At 45.0% G+C, this 25,868-nt stretch overlaps 1 protein-coding gene across 2 annotated transcripts in view; it reads left to right on the top strand.

Annotated features, from left to right (window-relative positions):
• The first annotated feature begins 11,013 nt into the window (after nucleotides 1–11,013).
• CLCN2 (chloride voltage-gated channel 2) overlaps nucleotides 11,014–25,868 on the top strand; it is a 184,765-nt gene continuing 169,910 nt past the window's right edge. For both annotated transcript variants that reach the window (XM_040428526.1, XM_040428525.1), the window contains exon 1: nucleotides 11,014–11,146. In XM_040428526.1, the coding sequence (XP_040284460.1) occupies nucleotides 11,096–11,146 (51 nt within the window). In that variant the 5' untranslated portion in view covers nucleotides 11,014–11,095. The remainder of the gene's footprint in view (nucleotides 11,147–25,868) is intronic.

Here is a 25,868-nt window from a genome sequence, read left to right as displayed (position 1 = left end):
GAAGACAGATTCTGCGCTGACATCAGGCCAGATTCTCTGTTACGGGACCTCTCTCCTCTGCCTGGGTACCTGGGCCTAAATGTGTGACAGTGGCCTGTTCCAGTGGTGGGTGACGTGAAGCCTGATTCTCTGCTATGACATGAATACAGATTCTGCGCTGACATAAGGCCAGATTCTCTGTTACGGGACCGCTCTCCTCTGTCTGGGTGCCGGGGCCTAAATGTGTGACAGTGGCCTGTTCCAGTGGTGGGTGACGTGAAGCCTGATTCTCTGCTATGACATGAAGACAGATTCTGTGCTGACATCAGGCCAGATTCTCTGTTACGGGACCTCTCTCCTCTGCCTGGGTCTAAATGTGTGACAGTGGCCTGTTCCAGTGGTGGGTGACGTGAAGCCTGATTCTCTGCTATGACATGAATACAGATTCTGCGCTGAATTAAGGCCAGATTCTCTGTTACGGGACTTCTCTCCTCTGCCTGGGTGCCGGGGCCTAAATATGTGACAGTGGCTTGTTCCAGTGGTGGGTGACGTGAAGCCTGATTCTCTGCTATGACATGAAGACAGATTCTGTGCTGACATAAGGCCAGATTCTCTGTTACGGGACCTCTCTCCTCTGACTGGGTGCCTGGGCCTAAATGTGTGACAGTGGCCTGTTCCAGTGGTGGGTGACGTGAAGCCTGATTCTCTGCTATGACATGAAGACAGATTCTGTGCTGACATCAAGCCAGATTCTCTGTTACGGGACCTCTCTCCTCTGACTGGGTGCCTGGGCCTAAATGTGTGACAGTGGCCTGTTCCAGTGGTGGGTGACGTGAAGCTTGATTCTCTGCTATGACATGAAGACAGATTCTGCGCTGACATAAGGCCAGATTCTCTGTTACGGGACCGCTCTCCTCTGTCTGGGTGCCGGGGCCTAAATGTGTGACAGTGGCCTGTTCCAGTGGTGGGTGACGTGAAGCCTGATTCTCTGCTATGACATGAAGACAGATTCTGTGCTGACATGAAGCCAGATTCTCTGCTATGGCATGAAGAGACTGATTCTGTGCTGACATGAAGCCAGATTCTTTGCTATGGCATGAAGAGACTGATTCTCTGCTGACGTGAAACCAGATTCTCTGCTATGGGACCTCTGTCCAATTGATATTGGGTCATTTTTTTATTTATTTTTTTTATTTTAATTCATTTCGCTATCCACATTTGTTTGCAGGGGATTTACCTACATGTTGCTGCCTTTTGCAGCCCTCTAGCTCTTTCCTGGGCTGTTTTACAGCCTTTTTAGTGCCGAAAAGTTCGGGTCCCCATTGACTTCAATGGGGTTCGGGTTCGGGACGAAGTTCGGATCGGGTTCGGATCCCGAACCCGAACATTTCCGGGAAGTTCGGCCGAACTTCTCGAACCCGAACATCCAGGTGTTCGCTCAACTCTAATAGTAATACCTACAAAAATAGTTATTACTTTACATTCCCCATATGTCTACTTCATGTTTGGATCATTTTGGGAATGACATTTTATTTTTTGGGGATGTTACAAGGCTTAGAAGTAAATCTTGAAATTTTTCAGAAATTTTCAAAAACCCACTTTTCAGTTTAGATCTGAAGTCACTTTGTGAGGCTTACATAATAGAAACCACCCAAAAATGACCCCATTCTAGAAACTACACCCCTCAAGGTATTCAAAACGGATTTTACAAACTTTGTTAACCCTTTAGGTGTTCCACAGGAATTAATGGAAAATAGAGATACAATTTCAAAATTTCACTTTTTTGGCAGATTTTCCATTTTAATAATTTTTTTCCAGTTACAAAGCAAGGGTTAACAGCCAAACCAAACTCATTATTTATGGCTCTGATTCTGTAGTTTACAGAAACACCCCATATGTGGTCGTAAACCGCTGTACGGGCACACGGCAGGGCGCAGAAGGAAAGAAATGCCATACGGTTTTTGGAAGGCAGATTTTGCTGGACTGGTTTTTTGACACCATGTCCCATTTGAAGCCCCCCTGATGCACCCCTAGAGTAGAAACTCCAAAAAAGTGACCCCATTCTAGAAACTACGCGATAGGGTGGCAGTTTTGTTGGTACTATTTTAGGGTACATATGATTTTTGGTTGCTCTATATTACACTTTTTGTGAGGCAAGGTAACAAGAAATAGCTGTTTTGGCACCGTTTTTATTTTTTGTTATTTACAACATTCATCTGACAGGTTAGATCATGTGGTATTTTTATAGACCAGGTTGTCACAGACGCGGCGATACCTAATATGTATACTTTTTATTTATTTATGTAAGTTTTACACGATTTCAAAAAAAAAAAATCATGTTTTGACTTTTGACTTTTTGATCGCTTGCTATTACACTTTTTGTGATGTAAGGTGACAAAAAATGCCTTTTTTTTTAGGTCATGTGATATTTTTATAGAGCAACTTATTACGGACGCGGCGATACCTAATATGTATACTATTTTTATTTATGTAAGTTTTGCACAATGATTTCATTTTTTAAACAAAAAAATAATCATGTTTTAGTGTTTCCCTAGTCTTAGAGCTATAGTTTTTTCAGTTTTTGGGCGATTATCTTGGGTAGGGTATGATTTTTGCGGGATGAGATGACGGTTTGATTGGCACTATTTTGGGGTGCATATGACCTTTTGATCGCTTGCTATTACACTTTTTGTGATGTAAGGTGACAAAAAATGGTTTATTTAGCACAGTTTTTATTTTTTATTTTTTACGGTGTTCATCTGATGGGTTAGGTCATGTGCTATTTTTATAGAGCCGGTCGATACGGACGCAGCGATACCTAATATTTATACTTTCTTTTTATTTATGTAAGTTTTACACAATAACAGCTTTTTTAAAACAAAAAAAATGATGTTTTAGTGTCTCCATATTCTGAGCCATAGTTTTTTTAATTTTTTGGGCTATTGTCTCAGGTAGGGGCTCATTTTTTGCAGGATGAGGTGACAGTTAGATTGGTACTATTTTGGTGGGCGTACGCCTTTTTTATCGCTTGCTGTTGTACTTTTTGTGATGTAAGGTGACAAAAAAAATGGTTTATTTAGCACAGTTTTTATTTTTTACGGTGTTCATCTGAGGGGTTAGGTCATGTGATATGTTTATAGAGCCGGTCGATACGGACGCGGCGATACCTAATCTTCGTACTTTTTTTCCCCCCCTATCTTTTACCAATTTTTTTTTACTTTATTTGGGGAAAATTGCGTTTTTGTTTATTTTTACTTGAAACTTTTAATTTTTTGGGGGGGGGAAACTTTATTTTTTCAACTTTTTTTTTTCACTTTATTTTTTGTCCCACTTTGGGACTTCAACTTTTGGGGGTCTAATCCTTTACAATGCATTACTTCTGTATTGGAATGCATTGGCTGTATGAGTAATACTGTGTGTATTACTCATACAGCTTCCAGGTTATATTAATCGCATTGCGAATTCAACTTAGAGCTGGGTTCCTAATGGTTGGCGTTGCTATGGCTGGTGTCACCCGGTGCGGTAGAAAATGGTGTCACCCCTGCCCCCCTGCCCCCCCCCCCCCCCCCCCCGAAGCCATAATAAAGAGATAAAGAGAAAAAAGAAGAAGTCACTAAGTCAGCTCCAATCAGATATCTGCATAGACCCAGAGTCTTGGTCTATGTGCAGATATCTGATTGGAGCTGACTTCTTATTTTCTCTTTTGCACATAAACGTTGAAACTATATTCCTTAGTAAAAATGATCAGTCCACACCATGTGGGTCTATATTTATGAGGGCCCCCCTGAGCAAAGAAAAGTAAATGTGGCCGGGTGGACCCAGCCCACAGTTCAACCTAACCCCTTATGTCTCCTGGCCTGGGGCCGTCTCTATTATAATCCACCAGTAATTTATTAATGGGGTTAGGTTATTAACTTATTATTATTGGGGTATTATTAAAATAATTTGGTCTATAAAGTCAGAGCCGCTCTACCTACCTCCTCCTCCCGGCACCAGAGGCTCCTGCAGGGCAGATGCCGCGGCACCCCACCACTCACCAGGCTGCAGTGAGTCACACCCCCGTCCCCCTTTACCACGTGACGGCGCGACGTGCTTGCTTGCTTGCGAAGTTTAGAAGTTGAACTTGTGAGTGAGAACTCCTGCGCCGTACCCACCGCACCCCCCCTCGCAACGCCACTGGATCTAAGTTGTAATCGCAATGCGATTAATACAGGTTATATTAATCGCATTGCGATTACAACTTAGATCTGAGTTCCTAATGGTTGTATTGCTAGAATATAACGAAGATTGAGAATATAGTGCTATATTCGTTATATTCGTCAATTCTAGCAATACAACCATTAGGAACTCAGATCTAAGTTGTAATCGCAATGCGATTAATACAGGTTATATTAATCGCATTGCGAATTTAACTTACCACACTCTGCGTCAACTACGTAATTTTCCATGGGAGTTTTGCCATGGATCCCCCTCCGGCATGCCACAGTCCAGATGTTAGTCCCCTTGAAACAACTTTTCCATCACTATTGTGGCCAGAAAGAGTCCCTGTGGGTTTTAAAATTCGCCTGCCTATTGAAGTCTATGGCGGTTCGCGAACATTTGCGGAAATTCGCGTTCGCGAACGGAAAATTTTATGTTCGCGACATCTCTGTTAGCCACTGCGTTCATATCACCTGCAATTATTCTTATGTCTATGGGGTCCTTCGATATTGTACTTCCTAATGAGCTGAAAAATGCAGCATCCTGCTCGCTAGGGCCATATATATTATAGATACTAATATCTCCTCCAGGTGAGGACAAATGCAAGTTTGAGGTTCTTCCCCTATTATCCTGTATGTGATCTACGACTTTATAAGGCAGACCTTTCCTTACCAGTGTCAGAACTCCCGCTTTCCTCCCAACTGCCGCTGATCTATATATCTCCCCCACCCAGAGGCGCTTCATCCTCACAAAGGACAAGTGCGTCTCCTGTAGGAGGGCTATATCGGCCCCCAGGCGCTTAAGGTGTTTCAGGACCATTCTGCGCATGTTATGGGATCTAAGCCTCTTGACATTCCAGGACACTATTTTGATAGAACTATCCATCATAGAAACTTCGTTGTAGTATATGAAACCTTGTAGACATGAGTGAGAGAATATTTAACACCCCCCCATTTTCCCTAACTATTAACTGAACCCTCAACAGAAATGAATTGATGAAGGATAAACTTCTCCTCACAATTCAAAGTAATAATGAGTAAATTAGAAACAAGATTCTTTGGACTTCACTTTTTTCCAACAGAGAGGAAATCCTGAAGCAGGCAATTTTTATTTATTTTTTTACCCCGACCCTAATCACAGCTTACTCTTACGTTATGTAAAGCTTGAACATTATTATTTTTTTGCCTCTTGGCGCCCCCTTCATATGGTGTTGAGGCCCATAAGGACAGCATAATCTGCGTGGAATTATTTGACACGCTTCTGTGACTTGAGCCCATATCTCCTTATACTAATTAGCCAACCAAGTGTACCCCCAGAACCAAAGGCTACAACGATGTTTGTGGGCGAAGTTGGCAAATCAGTACAAGACGCGGTGTCCTCATTCAAAGCCCCCTCTTATGATTATGGGGCATTGGGGACTGCAAAAGCCATTATGGTGGTATTTGTCATAATTGCCCATTCTGGGCTTAACATTTGCACACTGTCTGCTAACTAATACCTAGTTGAGTGTCCTTTCAATTAAGTATGTTATATTGGGTGTCTTCACTAAAGTGCTTGTATAGTGGAGTTTTTATTTTTATTTTTTTCCCTGTTACCTCCCTCTTGCCTCCAACTCCCCTTACCCAAAACTGATAACATGATAGCCAACGGAAAATACATCATAACTCTATGCTGTCTGATCTCAGCAATAAAGCCCTAGCGAGATACTTATCGTCCCACCAGAGTTAAAAGGTGATCTATCAGCCAATGTCCTGCACCACCAGTGGAACCGTTCCTTGGTCTTGATTCGGAGAAGCCCGCTTGCCAGCGGGAACTGCGTCGTTCCTATCCCTTGGGGATGAAAGGATGACCTCTGGATATGTGAGGGCTGGAAGCCGATTCAGACTTTTGTTGGTGCTCTTCAAAGCCCGGCTGGCTTCTGCTGGATCCATATAAGATTCTGAGTTCCCATCTGAATAGAAAATCTGCAGTGTGGCTGGAAACAGTAACGAGAACCGGATCTGGTTTCGGAAAAGCATGGAGCAGATAGGTGCAAATGCCCTCCTGCGTTTCGTCACTTCGGCCGAGAAGTCTCCGAATATCACTACACGGTGGCCTCTCAGGGTAATCGCATTGCCACCTTGCTTGTAAGCTTTCAGTATAGCCGCCTTGTCGGCGTAGTCCAGATATTTGACAATTACTTGTCGTGGTCTAGCTTTTGATTGAGAGGTCGTAGGATATCTGGCTTGTCTGTTGTTCTCTGTAGGCGCTACAAACGGTCCCACTCTATGGGCTCTCTCCACTTTGCAACGAGATGATATTCCCAAGGCCTTTTGGATTTCAGAGTCACAAATTGTGATGAGATCTCTAGCTGGTATAGACTCCGGCAAGCCCACAATGCGGAGATTGCTTCTCCTAGAAGATTTTCCAAATCGTCGACTTTTTCCCACAGCCTTGCGTTTTCGGACAGAGCCTCTGTAAGACGAGCATGCATTGCGCCCTTATCTGCCTCCACTGCTGCCACTCGCATCTCCAGCTCTTTAATGCGCGAGGTATGTTGTGTTACCTCCGCTTGTAGTGAGGAAAAGGATTGCGATGTAGTAGATGATAGCGCTTCCTGAAGGTCCGGCAGAATTCTCGCTGCCACCTTTAGCGCAAGATGTTTATAATCAATGTCTACCTTTTCCTCCCTTGTGGAATGTCCGTAGGCCGCGAAGATCGCCGCGGTTTCGCTCTGAGGGCCGCCGTCATCTTTTGGATGGTCCGCCATATTGCTTTCTGCTGGCGCCTTTCCAGGCTTTGCGGCGTTTTTTCCCGATTTCCTCCCCATTGAAATGATAAAACGGTCCATAGACCAGTAGGCTTACTGTATGCGGTTATACCAGACCGTGCACCGCTTGTGGACGGCCGGTTTGCAGGGGATTTTATGGTTTTTGGTGCCTCGGGTTGCAGAGCTCCTAGAGCGTGCTTCCTCTCATGTCGGCGCCGGAACCGGAAGTCTCTTTTTTAAATATTTTAATAGTTTGGACTTTTCGGACGTGGCGATATGTGATATATAAACAATAAATAAATAAACATATTTTATATGTAAAATTGGGAAAGGGGGCGATTTATACTTAATATTTTAGTGTTTTTTTTTTTTACTTTTTCTTTTAATAACTATTTCCCCCCTTAGGGGCTAGAACCTGGGATTTTTTCATCCCTTGTCCTATTCACCCTGATAGATCTCTATTAGGGTGAATAGGATCTTACACTCTCCCTGCTGTCCTGTGCTCTGTACACAGGGCAGCAGATTTTAATACTGGGGGAGTTGAGGAGGCGGGTGCACTGCGCCACCAATGATAATTAACCTTTAATACAGGAGGCGGGTGCCGGCAGCAGTTAACCCCATCAGGTGCCGCATCTGAGGGGTTAACTGCCGCTGATCGCAGCTCCCTGTCAAAGGCAGTGTGCCGGCTATGTGATTCTGCTGCCGGCACCTGCCTCCTGTATTAAAAGTTAAAGACAACCTTTCGTCGGTTCGGACTTTGTTAAGTTAGCAGGCTACATAGAGCGACGTCCAAGGATCTTCCTGCACTTACTATTCCTGGGCGCCGCTCTGTTCGCCCGCTGTGCCCCAGTTATTCTCCTGCTCTGTTTGCTAATTACTACTATCGGAGCAATGGGGAGGAAACATCAGCTTCTCTCCTGGGCGTTCCTTCTCCCTGGCTGTGACGTTCTGCGCTGCGATTGGACAGCGCTACAGCCAGGGAGAAGGAACGCCCAGGTGAGAAGCTGATGTGTCCTCCCCATTGCTCCGATAGTAGTAATTAGCATACGGAGCAGGAGACTGTAACGGGGGCACAGCGGGCAGCCCAGGAATAATAGTAAGTGTAGGGAGATCCCTGGGCGCCGCTCTATGTAGCCTGCTACTTAACAAAGCCCCTCTCTCCTCATTGGTGGCAGTGGCAGCAGCGGCACAGGGGGAGGGAGAGACTGCTTCCTTCTCCCCAGTGCTGCTGAGGGAACATGGCAGCGTGCTCATGTTCTGTGATACTATACTGCGAAGAAGCGCAGCCCAGTATCGAAAAAATGGAAATCCCAGTATTGTATCGATACCGGGACAAAAGTATCGATTGGGTATCGAAATTTTGAAACCTGCAACAACCCTACTATGCAGTCACCCCCACTGTCACATATACACTATGCAGTCATCCCACTGTCACATATAAACTATGCAGTCACCCCCCCCCACACACACACACAATATACACTATGCAATCACCCCCAGTCATATACACTATGTAGTCACTGTCACATATACACTATGTAGTCACTGTCACATATACACTATGCAGTCACCGCCTGCCCCCCCCATACACACAATATACACTATGCAGTCACCCTCCTGTCACATATACACTATGCAGTCACCCTCCCGTCACATATATACAATATACACTATGCAGTCACCCCCACTGTCACATATACACAATATACACTATGCAGTCACCCCCACTGTCACATATACACAATATACACTATGCAGTCACCCCCCCCCCTTCCCCACACACACACACAATATACACTATGCAATCACCCCCAGTCACATATACACTATGCAGTCATCCCACTGTCACATATAAACTATGCAGTCACCCCCCCCACACACACACACACAATATACACTATGCATTCACCCCCAGTCACATATACACTATGTAGTCACTGTCACATATACACTATGCAGTCACCGCCTGCCCCCCCATACACACAATATACACTATGCAGTCACCCTCCTGTCACATATACACTATGCAGTCACCCTCCCGTCACATATATACAATATACACTATGCAGTCACCCCCACTGTCACATATACACAATATACACTATGCAGTCACTGTCACATATACACAATATACACTATGCAGTCTCCCCCACTGTCACATATACACTATGCAGTCACCCTCCTGTTACATATACACAATATACACTATGCAGTCATCCCCACTGTCACATATACACAATATACACTATGCAGTCACTGTCACATATACACAATATACACTATGCAGTCTCCCCCACTGTCACATATACACAATATACACTATGCAGTCACCCTCCTGTCACATATACACAATATGCAGTCATCCCTACTGTCACATATATACAATATACACTATGCAGTCATCCCCACTGTCACATATACACAATATACAATATGCAGTCACCCCTGCTGTCACATATACACAATATACACTGTGCAGTCACCCCACTGTCACATATACACAATATACACTGTGCAGTCACCCCCACTATCACATATACACAATATACACTATGCAGTCACTGTCACATATACACAATATACACTATGCAGTCACGCCCACTGTCACATATACACAATATACACTATGCAGTCACTGTCACATATACACAATATACACTGTGCAGTCACCCCCACTATCACATATACACAATATACACTATGCAGTCACTGTCACATATACACAATATACACTATGCAGTCACGCCCACTGTCACATATACACAATATACACTATGCAGTCACTGTCACATATACACTATGCAGTCACTGTCACATATACACAATATACACTATGCAGTCACCGCCTCCTCCCCCCATACACACTATGCAGTGTCCCCCACCTTTCTCTTCCCGGGAAACCTAAGAGCCCAGGCAGAAGCACATGTCTTTACTCTCCGGTATAAACTGCAGGGAGGGCGGGTCTTCCATCTGATTGGCTGTCCTGACTCGCCTTCTCTCTTTTATTGGCTGAGCTGCTGTCCTTCATTCCTGCTGCCCTGGATCACAGAAATACAGCAAGTGGCAGCCCCTGGGTAACCCTTTCCTTTCCCGATCAGAGCTGTCCTGTTAACTCTTTCAGTGCAACACAGGAGCTTAGTAACCTGTTTTGCACAGTAAGGCTACATGCACACGACCGTTATGTGTTTTGCGGTCAGCAAACCGCGGATACGCAAAACACGGATGGCGTCCTTGTGCGTTCCGCAATTTGCAGAACGGCACGGACAGCCTTTAATATAACTGCCTATTCTTGTCTGCAAAGTGCGGACAAGAATAGGACGTTATATTTTTTTTGCGGGGCCACGGAATGGAGCATCTTTTGCAGCCCCATTGAAGTGAATGGGTCTGCACCCGAGCCGTAAAAAACTGCGGTTCGGATGCGGACCAGAACAACTGTCGTGTGCATGAGGCCTTATGCTGCTAATACTATCGGCCCTGCTGTGCTGTCATTACCATACAACTATGGGGGTGCAGAGGTAGCAGTCGCTACCGGGCCCAGGAGCCTGAGGGGGCCCAATTGTGCCACATAAGAAGACACCGGTATCATAGAAAGTGCATGCTGGTCAAGTCATACCTCTGGCTGGAGGGTCAAGAATTTGGCATGGGGTGGGGGGTTGCCATTTCAATTTTTGCCTCAGGCAGCAGGAAAGGCTATGTGCTTCCCTGGCCACAAAGCACTGAGGGAAGGGGGGCCCAAGCTGAACTCTTGCACCAGGGCCCATGAGCCTTTAGCTACTACGCCCCTGGTCAGCAGCCTGCGAAGTGTGTTACAGACTGCAGCACACAGCGCAGGCCAGGGATGTCATGATCATACACAGTGTATGGCAAAGACTTTTCCCAGTGAAGTACATTGCCAATCCGCCCCTAGGCATGTCCATACATGAGGTGAGGTCAGTAGCAGGGTCCAGGGCACACACATGAAGCATACAGTGTGAGGGAATGCAGAGGAAGACGTGGAGGCCCACATACATGAGGCGGAGACTGGGGCTGGACCATACCACCGGGGGGAGGGGTCAGCAGAGAGACGTGGGACAGAGAGACTTCTCCTGAATGAGAACGAGCTAGAGGGAGAGAGCCGGTGGCCAGAGGCACTGCAGGACCGAGTGAGGAGGGCAGAGAGCTGCAGCCATGCCCGGGAACGGGATGGAGCCGAGGGCTCTGAAATACGAGCAGACACTGGTGAGTGGCATGTGCATGGCAGAGCAGGCACTGGACGTCTTGTGTCACTATGAGGTCCCTGCTCCTCAGTTTTTCTCTTAAATCCTGGTTTTCAGCGACTACACAGATGATGCTGTCCCATCCCCGCCCCCCCCCCCCCCCATCCTGCAGCACTCCTGTCACAGCAAGTTCACTCATTGTCATCTGCAACCCTCCGCGCTCCAGATGTTTTTTGGAAACTACATCTCCCAATATGCCCTGCAGCTGGTGCTGGGAGAGCCACCGGTTGCAGACCACAGAGGGGACTTGAGCTGTCCAATGCAAGTAGTGTCAGAGCATGATGGGATTTGTAGTTTCACATCAGCTGAAGAGCCAGGGTCAGCTGTCATATGCTAGCAGCATGTTGTAATTACAGGGGTGCCCTTTGACCCCCTCATATCTGGAGGAGTCCTGTAGTAGAAGGACTTTGTCCTGTCGCATACAGTACGAATTGTTTGACATGTCCAGATGCTTTCTGTATACAGGGTACGTTAGGTATGACCGCAGTGGGTGCACAAGTCACACCCCGGACCTGATACCTTGCCAGCTCCATCGCCCCATAACTGGAGAGCTACAGTTGTGTTTGTTTTACTGTATTTACAGTAGCATATACTTTGCTGTTCTATTTCACATACTTTGCAAGTTTTCTGCTTGCTGTTACTGAATGGAAACACTGCTAGGGTCCATTCACATGGTATCTTTTGTAGGCAGAATTTGATGCGGGTTATGTGACAAAAAGGCACCGAATTTGTGGCCACGGTTTATTGCCATGACTGCACTAAGAAAGGACATGTCCGCTCACAGCCATAAGCCTCACCAAGATAGGACACCGAGGTCGCACTACATTTTTTTTTCAAAAGAGTAAAAATACTCCTCTTAACAATTTTGAGGAGTATTTTTAGCCGAGGAGGAGTATTAATTTTGCGGTAATTCATATATATAATGAATGCATAGGCCCACATAACGTTATGAGGCTGACATTTCTGCAGGGAACCATTGCTAGTCCCCCATGCAGAAATAAATGTAGACAATTTTACATTTATCCAACATCATACACTAAACATAAGACCGCTGCTGCCCCACACAGCGCCCACCTGACGCTGCCAAGCACTGTGCCCACCTGACGCTTCCAAGCACTGCGCCCACCTGACGCTGCCACACACAGCCCCTACCTGACGCTGCCACACACTGCGCCCACCTGACGCTGTCACACACTGCGCCCACCTGACGCTGCCATACACAGCCCCTACCTGACACTGCCACACACTGCGCCCACCTGACGCTGCCAAGCACTGCGCCCACCTGACGCTGCCACACACTGCGCCCACCTGACGCTGCCACGCACTGCGCCCACCTGACGCTGCCACACACTGTGCCCACCTGACGCTGCCACACACTGCGCCCACCTGACGCTGCCACACAGTGCACCCACCTGACGCTGCCGTACACAGGACCCACCTGACGCTGCCGTACACAGGGCCCACCTGACACTGCCGTACACAGGGCCCACCTGACGCTGCCGTACACATGGCCCACCTGACGCCGCCGTACACTGCCATACACAGCGTACACATTGCACACACAGCCCTGCTACATGTCCATTACACAGACGGAACTACTGTGTGCACATTACACACAGAAAACTGTACAATAGACTGGTTACACTGACATAGCCCTGCTTTATACACACCTTCCATACATAAAGTATCTCTGGATTCTCCACCAGCACAGTCCTACATGGAGCCTGTGTTCCCCTAACTCCTCTCACACACATGGCTGATCACATGACTGTGACATCACCACAGGTCCTGTAACCACAATGTAGTCTGGAGCTGCTCCTGGTGACAGAGTTGTCCAGGAGGGGCGGGGCTTCTCGCGAGATAGGCTTGGCTTTGTGTGCCGAACCTGGCAGCTTCTGACTAGAAAGAGACCATGTGTATGACTCTTTTTCCAGGGAGTAAAATGGCCTGAACAGACGTCTATGATGCTTGTACAGGTGTTATTGCGACCTCTGATAGGACATGTCCATTAACAGCCATAAGCCACACCAAGATAGGACATGTCTGCTCACAGCTATAAGCCTCACCAAGATAGGACATGTATGCTCATAGCCATAAGCCTCACCAAGATAGGACAAGTCCACTCACAGCCATAAGTCTCACCAAGATAGGACATGTCCACTCACAGCCATACGCCTCACCAAGATAGGACATGTCCACTTACAGCCATAAGTCTCACCAAGATAGGACATTTACACTCACAGCCATACGCCTCACCAAAATAGGACATGTCCACTCACAGCCATATGCCTCACCAAGATAGGACATGTCCACTCACAGCCATACGCCTCACCAAGTTAGGACATGTCCACTCACAGCCATATGCCTCACCAAGATAGGACATGTCTGCTCACAGCCATAAGCCTCACCAAGAAAAGACATGTCCGTTCACAGCCATAAGCCACACCAAGAAAGGACATGTCCACTTACAGTCATAAGCCACACCAAGATAATACATGTCCACTCACAGCCCTACGCATCACCAAGATAGGATATGTCTGCTCACAGCCATAAGCCACACCAAGATAGGACATGTCCACTCACAGCCATAAGCCTCATCAAGAAGGGACATATCTGCTCGCAGCTATAAAATGCTGCTTCCCATTGGGAACAGAGGGAGGCAGTTTCCGCGTGGCCACCCAGCAGGTTTTTGATGTAGAATTTCCACAAAATTCTGCTTGCAGAAGCTGCCATGAGAACTGCCCCTTAAAGGGCATCTGTCAGCAGATTTGTACTGTGAATCTGGCAGACCTATTACATGTGCACTTGGCAGCAGAAGGCATCTCTGTTGGTCCCATGTTCATATGTGTCCGCATTGCCAAGAAAAATTATGTTTTAATATATGCAAATGAGTCGCAGGGGCGTTGCCATTGCACCTAGAGGCTCTTCTCTCTTTGCAACTCCACCGCTCTCTGCACTTTGATTGACAAGACCAGGGAGAGTAAAAGTGATCATGTCTGCCTGGCCCTGTCAAAGTGCAGAGAGTGTGGCAGTTGAAGAGAGAGCTGAGCCTCTAGGTCAGGGATCAGCAACCTCTGGCACACCAGCTGTTCTGAAACTACCCTCCATTTACTTGTATAGAAGTTACTAGAACAGCAAAGCAAGTATGCACTCTGGGAGTTGTAGTTTCACTGCAGCTGGAGTGGCGAAGGTTGCTGATCCCTGCTCGAGGTGGTGACCACGTTCACACAGGTTGATAGCTCCAGTATATCAGATAGGATTGGGTTGCCATTCTCTGATGTAAAATACAGGTTCTTCTCAAAAAATTAGCATATTGTGATAAAGTTCATTATTTTCTGTAATGTACTGATAAACATTAGACTTTCATATATTTTAGATTCATTGCACACAACTGAAGTAGTTCAAGCCTTTTCTTGTTTTAATATTGATGATTTTGGCATACAGCTCATGAAAACCCAAAATTCCTATCTCAAAAAATTAGCATATAATGAAATGGTTCTCTAAACGAGCTATTAACCTAATCATCTGAATCAACTAATTAACTCTAAACACCTGCAAAAGATTCCTGAGGCTTTTAAAAACTCCCAGCCTGGTTCATTACTCAAAACCGCAATCATGGGTAAGACTGCCGACCTGACTGCTGTCCAGAAGGCCATCATTGACACCCTCAAGCAAGAGGGTAAGACACAGAAAGAAATTTCTGAACGAATAGGCTGTTCCCAGAGTGCTGTATCAAGGCACCTCAGTGGGAAGTCTGTGGGAAGGAAAAAGTGTGGCAGAAAACGCTGCACAACGAGAAGAGGTGACCGGACCCTGAGGAAGATTGTGGAGAAGGACCGATTCCAGACCTTGGGGGACCTGCGGAAGCAGTGGACTGAGTCTGGAGTAGAAACATCCAGAGCCACCGTGTACAGGCGTGTGCAGGAAATGGGCTACAGGTGCCGCATTCCCCAGGTCAAGCCACTTTTGAACCAGAAACAGCGGCAGAAGCGCCTGACCTGGACTACAGAGAAGCAGTACTGGACTGTTGCTCAGTGGTCCAAAGTACTTTTTTCGGATGAAAGCTAATTTTGCATGTCATGCGGAAATCAAGGTGCCAGAGTCTGGAGGAAGACTGGGGAGAGGGAAATGCCAAAATGCCTGAAGTCCAGTGTCAAGTACCCACAGTCAGTGATGGTTTGGGGTGCCATGTCAGCTGCTGGTGTTGGTCTACTGTGTTGTATCAATGGCAGGGTCAATGCAGCTAGCTATCAGGAGATTTTGGAGCACTTCATGCTTCCATCTGCTGAAAAGCTTTATGGAGATGAAGATTTCATTTTTCAGCACGACCTGGCACCTGCTCACAGTGCCAAAACCACTGGTAAATGGTTTACTGACCATGGTATTACTGTGCTCAATTGGCATGCCAACTCTCCTGACCTGAACCCCATAGAGAATCTGTGGGATATTGGGAAGAGAAAGTTGAGAGACGCAAGACCCAACACTCTGGATGAGCTTAAGGCCGCTATCGAAGCATCCTGGGCCTCCATAACACCTCAGCAGTGCCACAGGCTGATTGCCTCCATGCCACGCCGCATTGAAGCAGTCATTTCTGCAAAAGGATTCCCGACCAAGTATTGAGTGCATAACTGAACTTAATTATTTGAAGGTTGACTTTTTTTGTATTAAAAACACTTTTCTTTTATTGGTCGGATGAAATATGCTAATTTTTTGAGATAGGAATTTTGGGTTTTCATGAGCTGTATGCCAAAATCATCAATATTAAAACAAGAAAAGGCTTGAACTACTTCAGTTGTGTGTAATGAATCTAAAATATATGAAAGTCTAATGTTTATCAGTACATTACAGAAAATAATGAACTTTATCACAATATGCTAATTTTTTTAGAAGAACCTGTAGAATGTTGCACCCCTGGGAGGCAGTATCTGCGCTGTTTTTGGCACTGAAATCCTCCCACAAAAAGCATTGTATGAATGAGCCAGTAAGCAGAAATTTTGGAAACTGTGAAGAAGTATCTGTTGTGTGCTTTCCCTAAGCAGAAGCTGAACACAATCCTAATTTTTTGTGGGCGAAGCTAGCCGCTGAACTTAAAGGGCACTTTGAATGTGTGCCTTTGTTTTGCCACCACAAATCAGCAACCGTCTTGTCTTTCTTTGACCTATTTTCGGGCACTTTCTGCAAGGTATTACCTTGCAGAAGAGGCTTCTGTGCTGAAATATCCACATGTTGTGAAGTTCTGACCACCCGGAAGATTGACTCGCCTAGACCTGGGACTAAACTAGCGGTCAGACTGCAGCCTCGCTGGAGCTCCAGCTTTTAGCAGCGCCGGTTCCGCTTGCTTTGCTCACCGGACACCGAGTTGTGACACGATCGGCTCTGCCATCGCCTGGAACCTATATCTTATCTCTTCTGCTGCTGGTCTGGGATGATGAAGCCTCTTCATTTTGCTAGTCCATCACCAAGGCCTCTATCTCAACCTCTTTCCGCCTCAGACAGCATTTCCTAGTCTCTCTAATGGCACATTAGCAAGTGGAGGCATTGCTTCAGTGTTTCAGGGTCTCATGTTGGGGACTTATATTCTCTCACAGACCCTCATACATAGGCTTTTTATTTTTTTTCAGTTTATTTTAGCTCTGTCCCAAGCAGAGTGTGTTGATCCAAAATCACCCAAGGTGAACTTGACAAGTTCTTAAAGGGAATATGGCACTTAAATATTTCCTGAACAGAATTATGGGGCGGCCATCTTGCCTGAGCTGTTCTTAAGCATGTAGAGAACTTCTTTACAGCAGCCATAGGTGCCATAGACACAATAGACAGGGGGGGGGGGGGGGGATTTACTTATATGGGAGAGTTCTTTAGGCATGCTCTGTGACCTGTGCAAAGGTAAGGAGGGAGTAGATAAGCTGTGATATTACCTTTTGTAAATGATGGATCTTGTCTTATCTATATAGAAGTATATCTGTCACTGTAATACTGCGTGTAATGATAAGCAGATAACTGCAGTAAAGTGATCTCTACAGAACAAGAAGTGGCACCTATTATTAAGCTTAGTGGCTATTGCGAAAACTGCAGCATTTTATGGTTTTTCTTGATCATGTAGGACTAATTAAACATAATTAAATCTTCTAGTGAATAGGAAGGAGCCGTCCCATTGAAGTGAATGGGGCAGCTTAGGTGTAATTATACCCGCTCACTGCTGCGGTTACTATGGCGAGCAGGTAAACACTGAAGAGAAGGCAGCGCCAGTACGAGCACTGATTTCTCTTCAAACAGCTGATCGGCGGGGGTGTCAGGAGTCGGTCTGCTGAGGATAGGTCATCAATATAAGAAAAGCGGACAACCCCTTTAATGTTTGTGGCTCTGCCACTTGCGTGAGGTTGGAGACATGGTCACCATATCTTCTGTTTTCCCTTACACCTTCATTCGTGGTGGCCAGACCACTGACTTTTCAATTTGAGTTGGTTCATTATATGATTGAAGAAAATCACAGAAATAAGATAATAATGCACTTAGTAAAGTAGATGCAAGCATTATATATGGACAAAGTCCTCACTCTGATATGATAATATCTGAGACACTTAGTCAATATATTTTGATCAAAACACATCTAAGCCCGCCTACCAAGCGCCAAGGTGGTCTCAGGTCAGGCGGGTCCTACGCTAAACCTACCTAAGCCATTGGGCTTCTATGTTCAGGAGCGCAGACGCCGCACATACAGTCATGTGAAAAAATTAGGACACCCTTTGAAAGCATGTGGTTTTTTGTAACATTTTTAATAAATGGTTATTTCATCTCCGTTTCAACAATACAGAGAGATTAAAGTAATCCGACTAAACAAAGAAAACTGAAGAAAAGTCTTTTCAAGATCTTCTGTAAATGTCATTCTACAAAAATGCCTATTCTAACTGAGGAAAAAGATAGGACACCCTTGCCCCTAATAGCGAGTGTTACCTCCTTTGGCTGAAATAACTGCAGTGAGACGGTTCTTGTAGCCATCTACCAGTCTTCGACATCGGTCTGAGGAAATTTTACCCCACTCCTCAATGCAGAACTTTTTCAGCTGTGAGATGTTTGAGGGGTTTCTTGCACGTACAGCCCTTTTCAAGTCACCCCACAGCATCTCAATGGGATTCAAATCTGGACTTTGACTTGGCCATTCCAGGACTCTCCATTTCTTCTTTTTCAGCCAATCTTTGGTTGATTTACTAGTATGTTTTGGGTCATTGTCATGTTGCATGGTCCAGTTCCGCTTCAGCTTTAATTTTCTAACTGATGGTCTCACATGTTCTTCAAGCACCTTCTGATACACAGTAGAATTCATCGTGGATTCTATGATGGTGAGCTGACCAGGTCCTGCTGCAGCAAAGCAGCCCCAAACCATGACACTTCCACCTCCATGCTTCACAGTTGGTATGAGGTTCTTTTCTTGGAATGCTGTGTTTGGTTTACGCCAAACATGTCCTCTGCTGTTGTGTCCAAATAATTCAATTTTGGACTCATCTGTCCAAAGAACATTATTCCAGAAGTCCTGGTCTTTGTCAACTTTATCTCTGGCAAATGTCAGTCTGGCCTCGATGTTTCTCTTGGAAAGCAAAGGTTTCCTCCTTGCACACCTCCCATGCAAGTTAAACTTGTACAGTCTCTTTCTGATTGTAGAGGCATGTACTTCTACATCAACAGTAGCCAGAGCCTGCTGTAGTTCTCGAGATGACACTTTAGGGTTTTTGGAGACCTCTTTTAGCATCTTGCGGTCTGCTCTTGGGGTGAACTTGCTGGGGCGACCAGTCCTGGGCATGTTGGCAGTTGTTTTGAAAGCCCTCCACTTGTAGACTATCTTCCGGACAGTGGAATGGCTGATTTCAAAATCTTTTGAGATCTTTTTAAATCCCTTCCCAGACTCATAGGCTGCTACAATCTTTTTTCTGAAGTCCTCTGACAGCTCTTTTGCTCTCACCATGGTGCTCACTCTCACTTCAACAGTCAGGAGCACACCAAACTAAATGTCTGAGGTTTAAATAGGGCAAGCCTCATTCAACATGCAGAGTAACGATCTACTAATTATGTGCACCTGGTGTGATATACCTGTGTGAGATCTGAGCCAATTTAAGAGGGAATACATGTGAGGGTGTCCTATCTTTTTCCTCAGTTAGAATAGGCATTTTTGTAGAATGACATTTACAGAAGATCTTGAAAAGACTTTTCTTCAGTTTTCTTTGTTTAGTTGGATTACTTTAATCTCTCTGTATTGTTGAAACGGAGATGAAATAACCATTTATTAAAAATGTTACAAAAAACCACATGCTTTCAAAGGGTGTCCTAATTTTTTCACATGACTGTATGGTGTGCTGCTCCTAGTCACCTCCATATGCATCAAGCAACCAATGGGAGGAGGAGCCAGCACACCTATATGTACCACCTAATCAAGGCGCTCTATTGGATAGGAAGGGCAAAAGTGCAGAGGAATGCTACTCCCAAGATAAAATTCACACTTGAAGGTGCCACTCCCTCAAGCAAATACTACATAGACAAAAAATGTTTACTTTCACTTATGTCCTCTTATTGAGTGCAGTATGTTATGTTATACACCTTTAAAGGGGTTCTCCGGTAATTAAGAAAATGAAAATACCTAAATATTACTTTATTATAGATATATTCCCAAATACCTTTCATTAGTTATAATGGCTCATTATGTCTAGGGAGCAATTATTAGGAGAAAATGGCCACTGTCCTATCAGTAAACACAAAACCTGTCCTAATCAGACAGGGGGACAAGTTACTTCAGAGCAGTGAGATAAAGAGCTGCCTCATCCTCCTCTCTGCTCTACATGTCAGGAATTATCATAATGAACACAGTTTAATATGATCTATGTCTGATGAATGATGAATATCTGTAGGAATAAAGTTCATGAGGAGATGTGAACCACAGAGGACAGACAGGACAGACTGTGGTAATGTGAGGCTGTGGTAATGGAGACTGCATACAAGTGCTGCTGCTTATTAGCCACATTCTCACCTCCTCTCTGTATTTCATGTGTCCTCATGATGAACAGTGATGGCCAGTTCGCCTTGTTCGCCCGCGAACACATGCTGGCTGCCATCTTTTCTCACAAGTCTGGCGAGGCACAGGTAAGTCCTTACCTGTGCCTGCACCGCGAGCCGTTCTGAAACAAATGCGGTCACCGGGAGCAGGCAGTTCCGAGAACAGCCCGAGGAAGGCCCCCGGTGGCTGTTCTGTGCCTGCTCCCGGTGACTGCATTTGTTTCAGAACGGCTCGCGGCGCAGGCACAGGTAAGGACTTACCTGTGCCTCGCCAGACTTGTGAGAAAAGATGGCAGCCAGCATGTGTTCGCGGGCGAACACGGCGAACTGGCCGTCACTGCTCATGAACGCCATTCCTACAGAGATTCAGATGAAGATCTTATCATCTGTATTCAGGAACATAATTCCTAACAAGCAGAGAAGAGGATGAGGCACCTCTTTACCTCAGTGTTCTGAAGTAACTTATCCTGCTGTGTGATTAGGACAGGGGGTCCAAACCTCTACTGGTTTTTCTTACTTATAGTTTCGGATCTGTTTTTCCGGATGAAACCAGAGAGACAGATCTGGTATTTCAATGCATTTGTCAGATGGATCCAGATCCGGAAACAAATGACCTCCGTTTGCATACGGATTTCCGGATCTGGCAGGCAGTTCCGGCAACTGGACTGCCTGCCGGATTCTTCTAACGCAAGCATGAAAGTACCCTTAGAGTCAATGGTACCCTCTCCGGTTACTTCAATATACACAACGTAAGTGACCCCTTTCTACACCATTCCCATGTCACACAAGAATGCACAAAGTTCATTGACAAATTTGCCTACAAGTGAGACCTAACTCTGAAATGTGTGCTACTGTCCCCACAAACTCCCCCAAAATACTATCTTTCCTTTATAACGCATCAGTCTCCCCGACTGTAGGACACAAGCCTCCATAACTACTTTCATGGGAAAAAGAATTGAACACAACCTTCTCTGAATCTGAAGTGTAATCAATACTTAGTTTTTCCATGGGTTTTTTAAGATGCGTTTTATTACAGGAAAATGCTTACAAATTGACTTTGCGCTGTTACAGAACTATTGCATCACCTCCACTTGGCAGACTATTATCTATGTTGGCATTGTGGTGATTAAGTGGGCTCTTTATCACATACTGGGTGGCACTGCCCAGCTTTGACTCATTTCTTTCAGGAGATTGAATCTGTCCTGTTACAGATGGGTGTCCTAACCACTACGCTATCAGCTCCTATCTAAGCCCTCTGCAAATTGCCACCCCTCCGTAAACCACATTCTCGCTCTCCGACTGGCAGCAGCAAAACATTTCATTCTCCTTCATTAGCTCCAGTCATCACCTCCCTTGGTTCCTGAATGGTTCAATAAAGTTAGACAACTCACAGAAGCGCCATTGCCTTCTCAAAACAGCTGATCGGCGGGGGTCCCAGGTGTCGGACCCCCAGCGATTAGATACTGATGACCTATTCAGAGGTCAGGTAATCAGTAAAAAAAATCTTGGAAATCCCCTTTAAGTACCACCCCTCGTTTTGTCTGTAAATCCCTCTAGTGATTACGTAGCAGTTGCCAAACAATGCTGACCTCCACTTTTACCTTTTCTCTCATGCATTTTTATGTATGACATATGTCTCCTCCTGCAACTGTGGGTACTTGCATTATCGTTCTCTATTGTTTTCACATTTCTTTACTGTGTCTCATTGTTCTAGAGTAGTCTACGTATACTGCATTGATCTGTTATTTCTGTATTGAAAATATCTAAAAATAAAGAATTATTTTAAAAAAATCTAGAATCTTTTTATTACTGTTTGTAGTTACTTTTAGTTGGTATATTTATGCCATCAACATGCCCCTGGTCAATGTAGCCATGGTTACATATGTGCACTACTGCTTCAATCGGTGTCTGTGGGGCTGAAAGAGAGAGGCGAGTACAGCACTTGGAGCAGTAGTGCGCCTGTGTGACCAGCACAGTAAAAAAAAATCCATAAAACTGTGTGCATTAAAAAAAAAAAATTGGACAGTTTTTTATGGTGTTTTTTTCCCCTGTGACTTTTTTTTAAACTTGTGAAATACATTTTTTTCCTGATTGAGAAGGGTGTGGAAAAATTTCTGATAAAATGTCATTGCTACAACATGCTTTGATAAAAAAAAAAATGCCATGGAAAAAAACCAAAACATAACTTTTGTACAAAAATGCATATATGCCCTGCATTTCATAATTCCCCTAGACTTTCTGATAATATCTGGAGTGAACCCAGCTTTTAAGGGTCGCTGAGTTTTCAGCATAATTTTCATATGTCATAGAGACATATCAAAGGTTTTAATCGGCGGTGGTGGTGTCTGAGCACTAAGACCCACACCGATCCCTAGAACGAGGAGATAGAAGTGCTTGCATAGCTCACTTGATTACATATCAAAAGTTTTCTAAAAATGTATTTAGTGGCCCTTTAAGGAGCAACTGCGTATTTATATGAGCCATAATTAGAAAAAAATAAAAATAAAACCATCACCGTACCTGTCACCAGAAATAAGTAAATGACAAAGATGCTACATTTCTCATATACTGACTAGTTCATCATTCCCCCCACTCCACTTTTCTTGGCTAAAAAAGTTGCAAACCCTGATTTTGCGACTTTTAAACACCACTGACAAAATTTTGTCGCAAGTGGCGTTCCTACTCTGTATTGCCACTTTCCAAAAAGAGGCGCGGAGAGGGGGCAGGGCCAGCAGGCCCCGCACAATTATCTTAATTTACGGCAGTTTTCTGGCTCCGAGCTTCCATAGCTTTCTGTTTAAACTGCCGGAAGATGTGCCTAATTTATGAGGAAATGATGCATCGTTTGGCAGCGCAGGGATTATTAGAGAGCGGTGTAAAATGCCAATCTGTCATAAATTCCACGCTACATATATATTTAGTGCGGTTAATGAGGTTGTGCAGTGGCATGATATTCTCAGGATAGGTCATGGATATCAGATCGGCGGGGGTCTGACAGCGCTTCAGGTGAATGGGATGTGCGGTTGTAATTACACTGTACTGCTACAAGGAAAACGGATTGCAGCTGATTGGCAAGGGTACCAGGAGGTGGACCACTATCCGGAGGGTACGTCATTAGTGTTATACCACCGCACAACCCCTTTAATGAAGTTGTAGAGTGGAGCTTCTATCAGATCTCACTCACTGAACACTTTTGTCACCTGTCCTGAATGTATTTCTGGCTCTGGACGGACTGCACATCTTCCATGTGGAATACAAAGGGCCTCATCACAGGCCATGGGGGAGCATTTCTATGTGGAGCTGTGTGACTGAGCAGACAGAAAGCACTTCTCCTTCTGTGTGCCCTGAGGTGGATGTGAGAAGAACACTTCCATCTTACTTTCCACTGATTATTTGCTTGAATAATTAGCTATGTACTCCCAGCTAATAATTCACCAGGTCTGGTCAAGACTTTGTTCTTGCTGATAGATTTCATAGTTCAACATCTTCATATCTTCGGGACTGATCACATCACGTTTTCGTCTCACGTTTACCATACATGCGTAGTACACTATGCTTTTCTATCCTGCAGAGTCCAGAAAAGTGCTACTGCAGGGTGCCCCACTGATCACATGAACAAAAGCCTCATACCCCCTGCAGCCCCTTGAAATGAACGGAGCGGCCGATCGGGCATATGTACTGCTGTTCCATTCATTTCTATGGGAATTCCGGAGATAGATGAGTACAGCGTTTGGCTATCTCCGGAATTACCATATAAATGAATGGAGCAGCCACGCTCATTACCCACTGCCTGCTTTGTTCATTTCAGGGGGCTGCAGGGGGTACGGGGCCCCCACTGATCCAATAGGTATCCCCTATCCTGTGGATAGGAGATAACTAGAGATGAGCGAATCGACTTCGGATGAAACATCCAAATTTGATACGCATAAAACTTCGTTCTAATACTGTACGTAGCAGGAGCTCCGTACATTATTAGAATGTATTGGCTCCGATGAGCCGAAGTTATTGCTTTGCGAAGTCTCACGCAATAACTTCATAAATTAATTTATACTGTAAAAAAAACATTTACCGAACTCGGGTTTGGTTGTAAGTATACTCCTGCTCAGTACAGTATTAGAACAAAGTTTTATGCAAATCGACATTGGATGTTTCATCCGAAGTGGATTCGCTCATCTCTAGAGATAACCTAATGTAACACAGTCTTAGTGGTGTCGCCATCAGAACTTAGAATACCAGGCTATGTGAGGTCTTCCCAGCATAGCATGTTAGTGGTATTATATTAAAAATATCATATCAGGGGCTGACTGCATGGGTAGCATTATCTGCTGATAGGATCCTTCCATTGGTATTGCAACCGTCCATCTTCTTTAAGGTCCCATCTCCCTTTCCCATGGATTTGTAAAAAGTCTCCCCTTTTGTACTGTAACACTAGAAAGAAGAGACCTAATCAAGGAGGTCCACACTTCTTTTTTTCTTTTACAAAGTTTGGGAAAGATGACTGATTTTCTCAGGCTGGCCATACACATGAGCTATGTCAGCCACCAACTATCTCTCCTGATCCTCCATACACATGTCTATTTGGCTCAGCCGGGCAAGGTATCTCTTGTGCCATGCGTCTACATTTTCATCTATTCTGTGTACCGTACCTGTTCTTTGATGTTGGACATTGAATACGTTCTGATAAATACCCATAAACATTAGGTATCTCCTTAGAATCATACACATATCTGAGCCATGACAGAACAGTGAGGACGAAGCCTTGCCAGGACAGATACTATCTATACAATCCTCTTTCAGTTGTGTGGAGCTCTAAAGTGTCAGGTGCCGAGGAGAAACATTAATAGCCCTCTTGCCCCATAGAATCAAAAAGAGTTCCCTCACCCATGTGACTTTGCTGAGAGGGGCATTTGGGGGCCCTGACTCCTTTCAACTTACCATGGACATCAGATAGATTCAATTAAAATGTTATTCCTGACCTAAGTGAAAATGCTTGTTCGGCTTGACTAAGTGAAAATGCGGTTTCTAAGGGAGGGTGGGATGGAGTGAGAAGGTCTGCCAGGCAGGTCTGTTGGGAAAACAGCAAGATTGACCTCAAGCCTGCCTGATTCCTGTTTCAAATAGCAAGTGCTGAAGGACAGTCACTCTGTCCCCATGGACATCTATGGCATACTTTAGAAGGTGAGGGACTTTTGATAGCCCTCCTATTGAAATTAATGGGAAGCAGCATTCTGAATGCTGAAGTTGAGTTTCCTGACAGGTTCCCATTAATTCCATGCCAACTACTTCCAAAACCAAATTTTTTGTTTAGCATGGATATATTGTTTAACAATTGCCCGTGCACCTTTTTACAGTGGTCGCAAAGCTGACCTATTCTGTCCTATTATGAAATCACAGCTCAAAGCTCAAACCAGTGATCCCCAACCTTATGACCAGGCAAGAAAGCTGGGAGGGTGAAGCATTGTATAATTCTTGCCCAGAGATGTAGTATCGCTGAGATATGTTAACTTCTTTGACCAGTCAGTTTGCCTTTTTTGTTATAAAAGTGACAGGTTTTAGTGTCCCATAATCCACAAGAATAGGTGATAAATGTCTGGTTGCAGGGGGTTTGACCCTGAGACCCCCACCAATCACAGGAATGGGGGCCC

Source organism: Bufo bufo, chromosome 4, assembly GCF_905171765.1.
Source record: "Bufo bufo chromosome 4, aBufBuf1.1, whole genome shotgun sequence".
NCBI classification, from domain to species: domain Eukaryota; kingdom Metazoa; phylum Chordata; class Amphibia; order Anura; family Bufonidae; genus Bufo; species Bufo bufo.
Note: the sequence above shows the minus strand (reverse complement) of the source record. Positions and strands in the feature narration are given on the sequence as shown.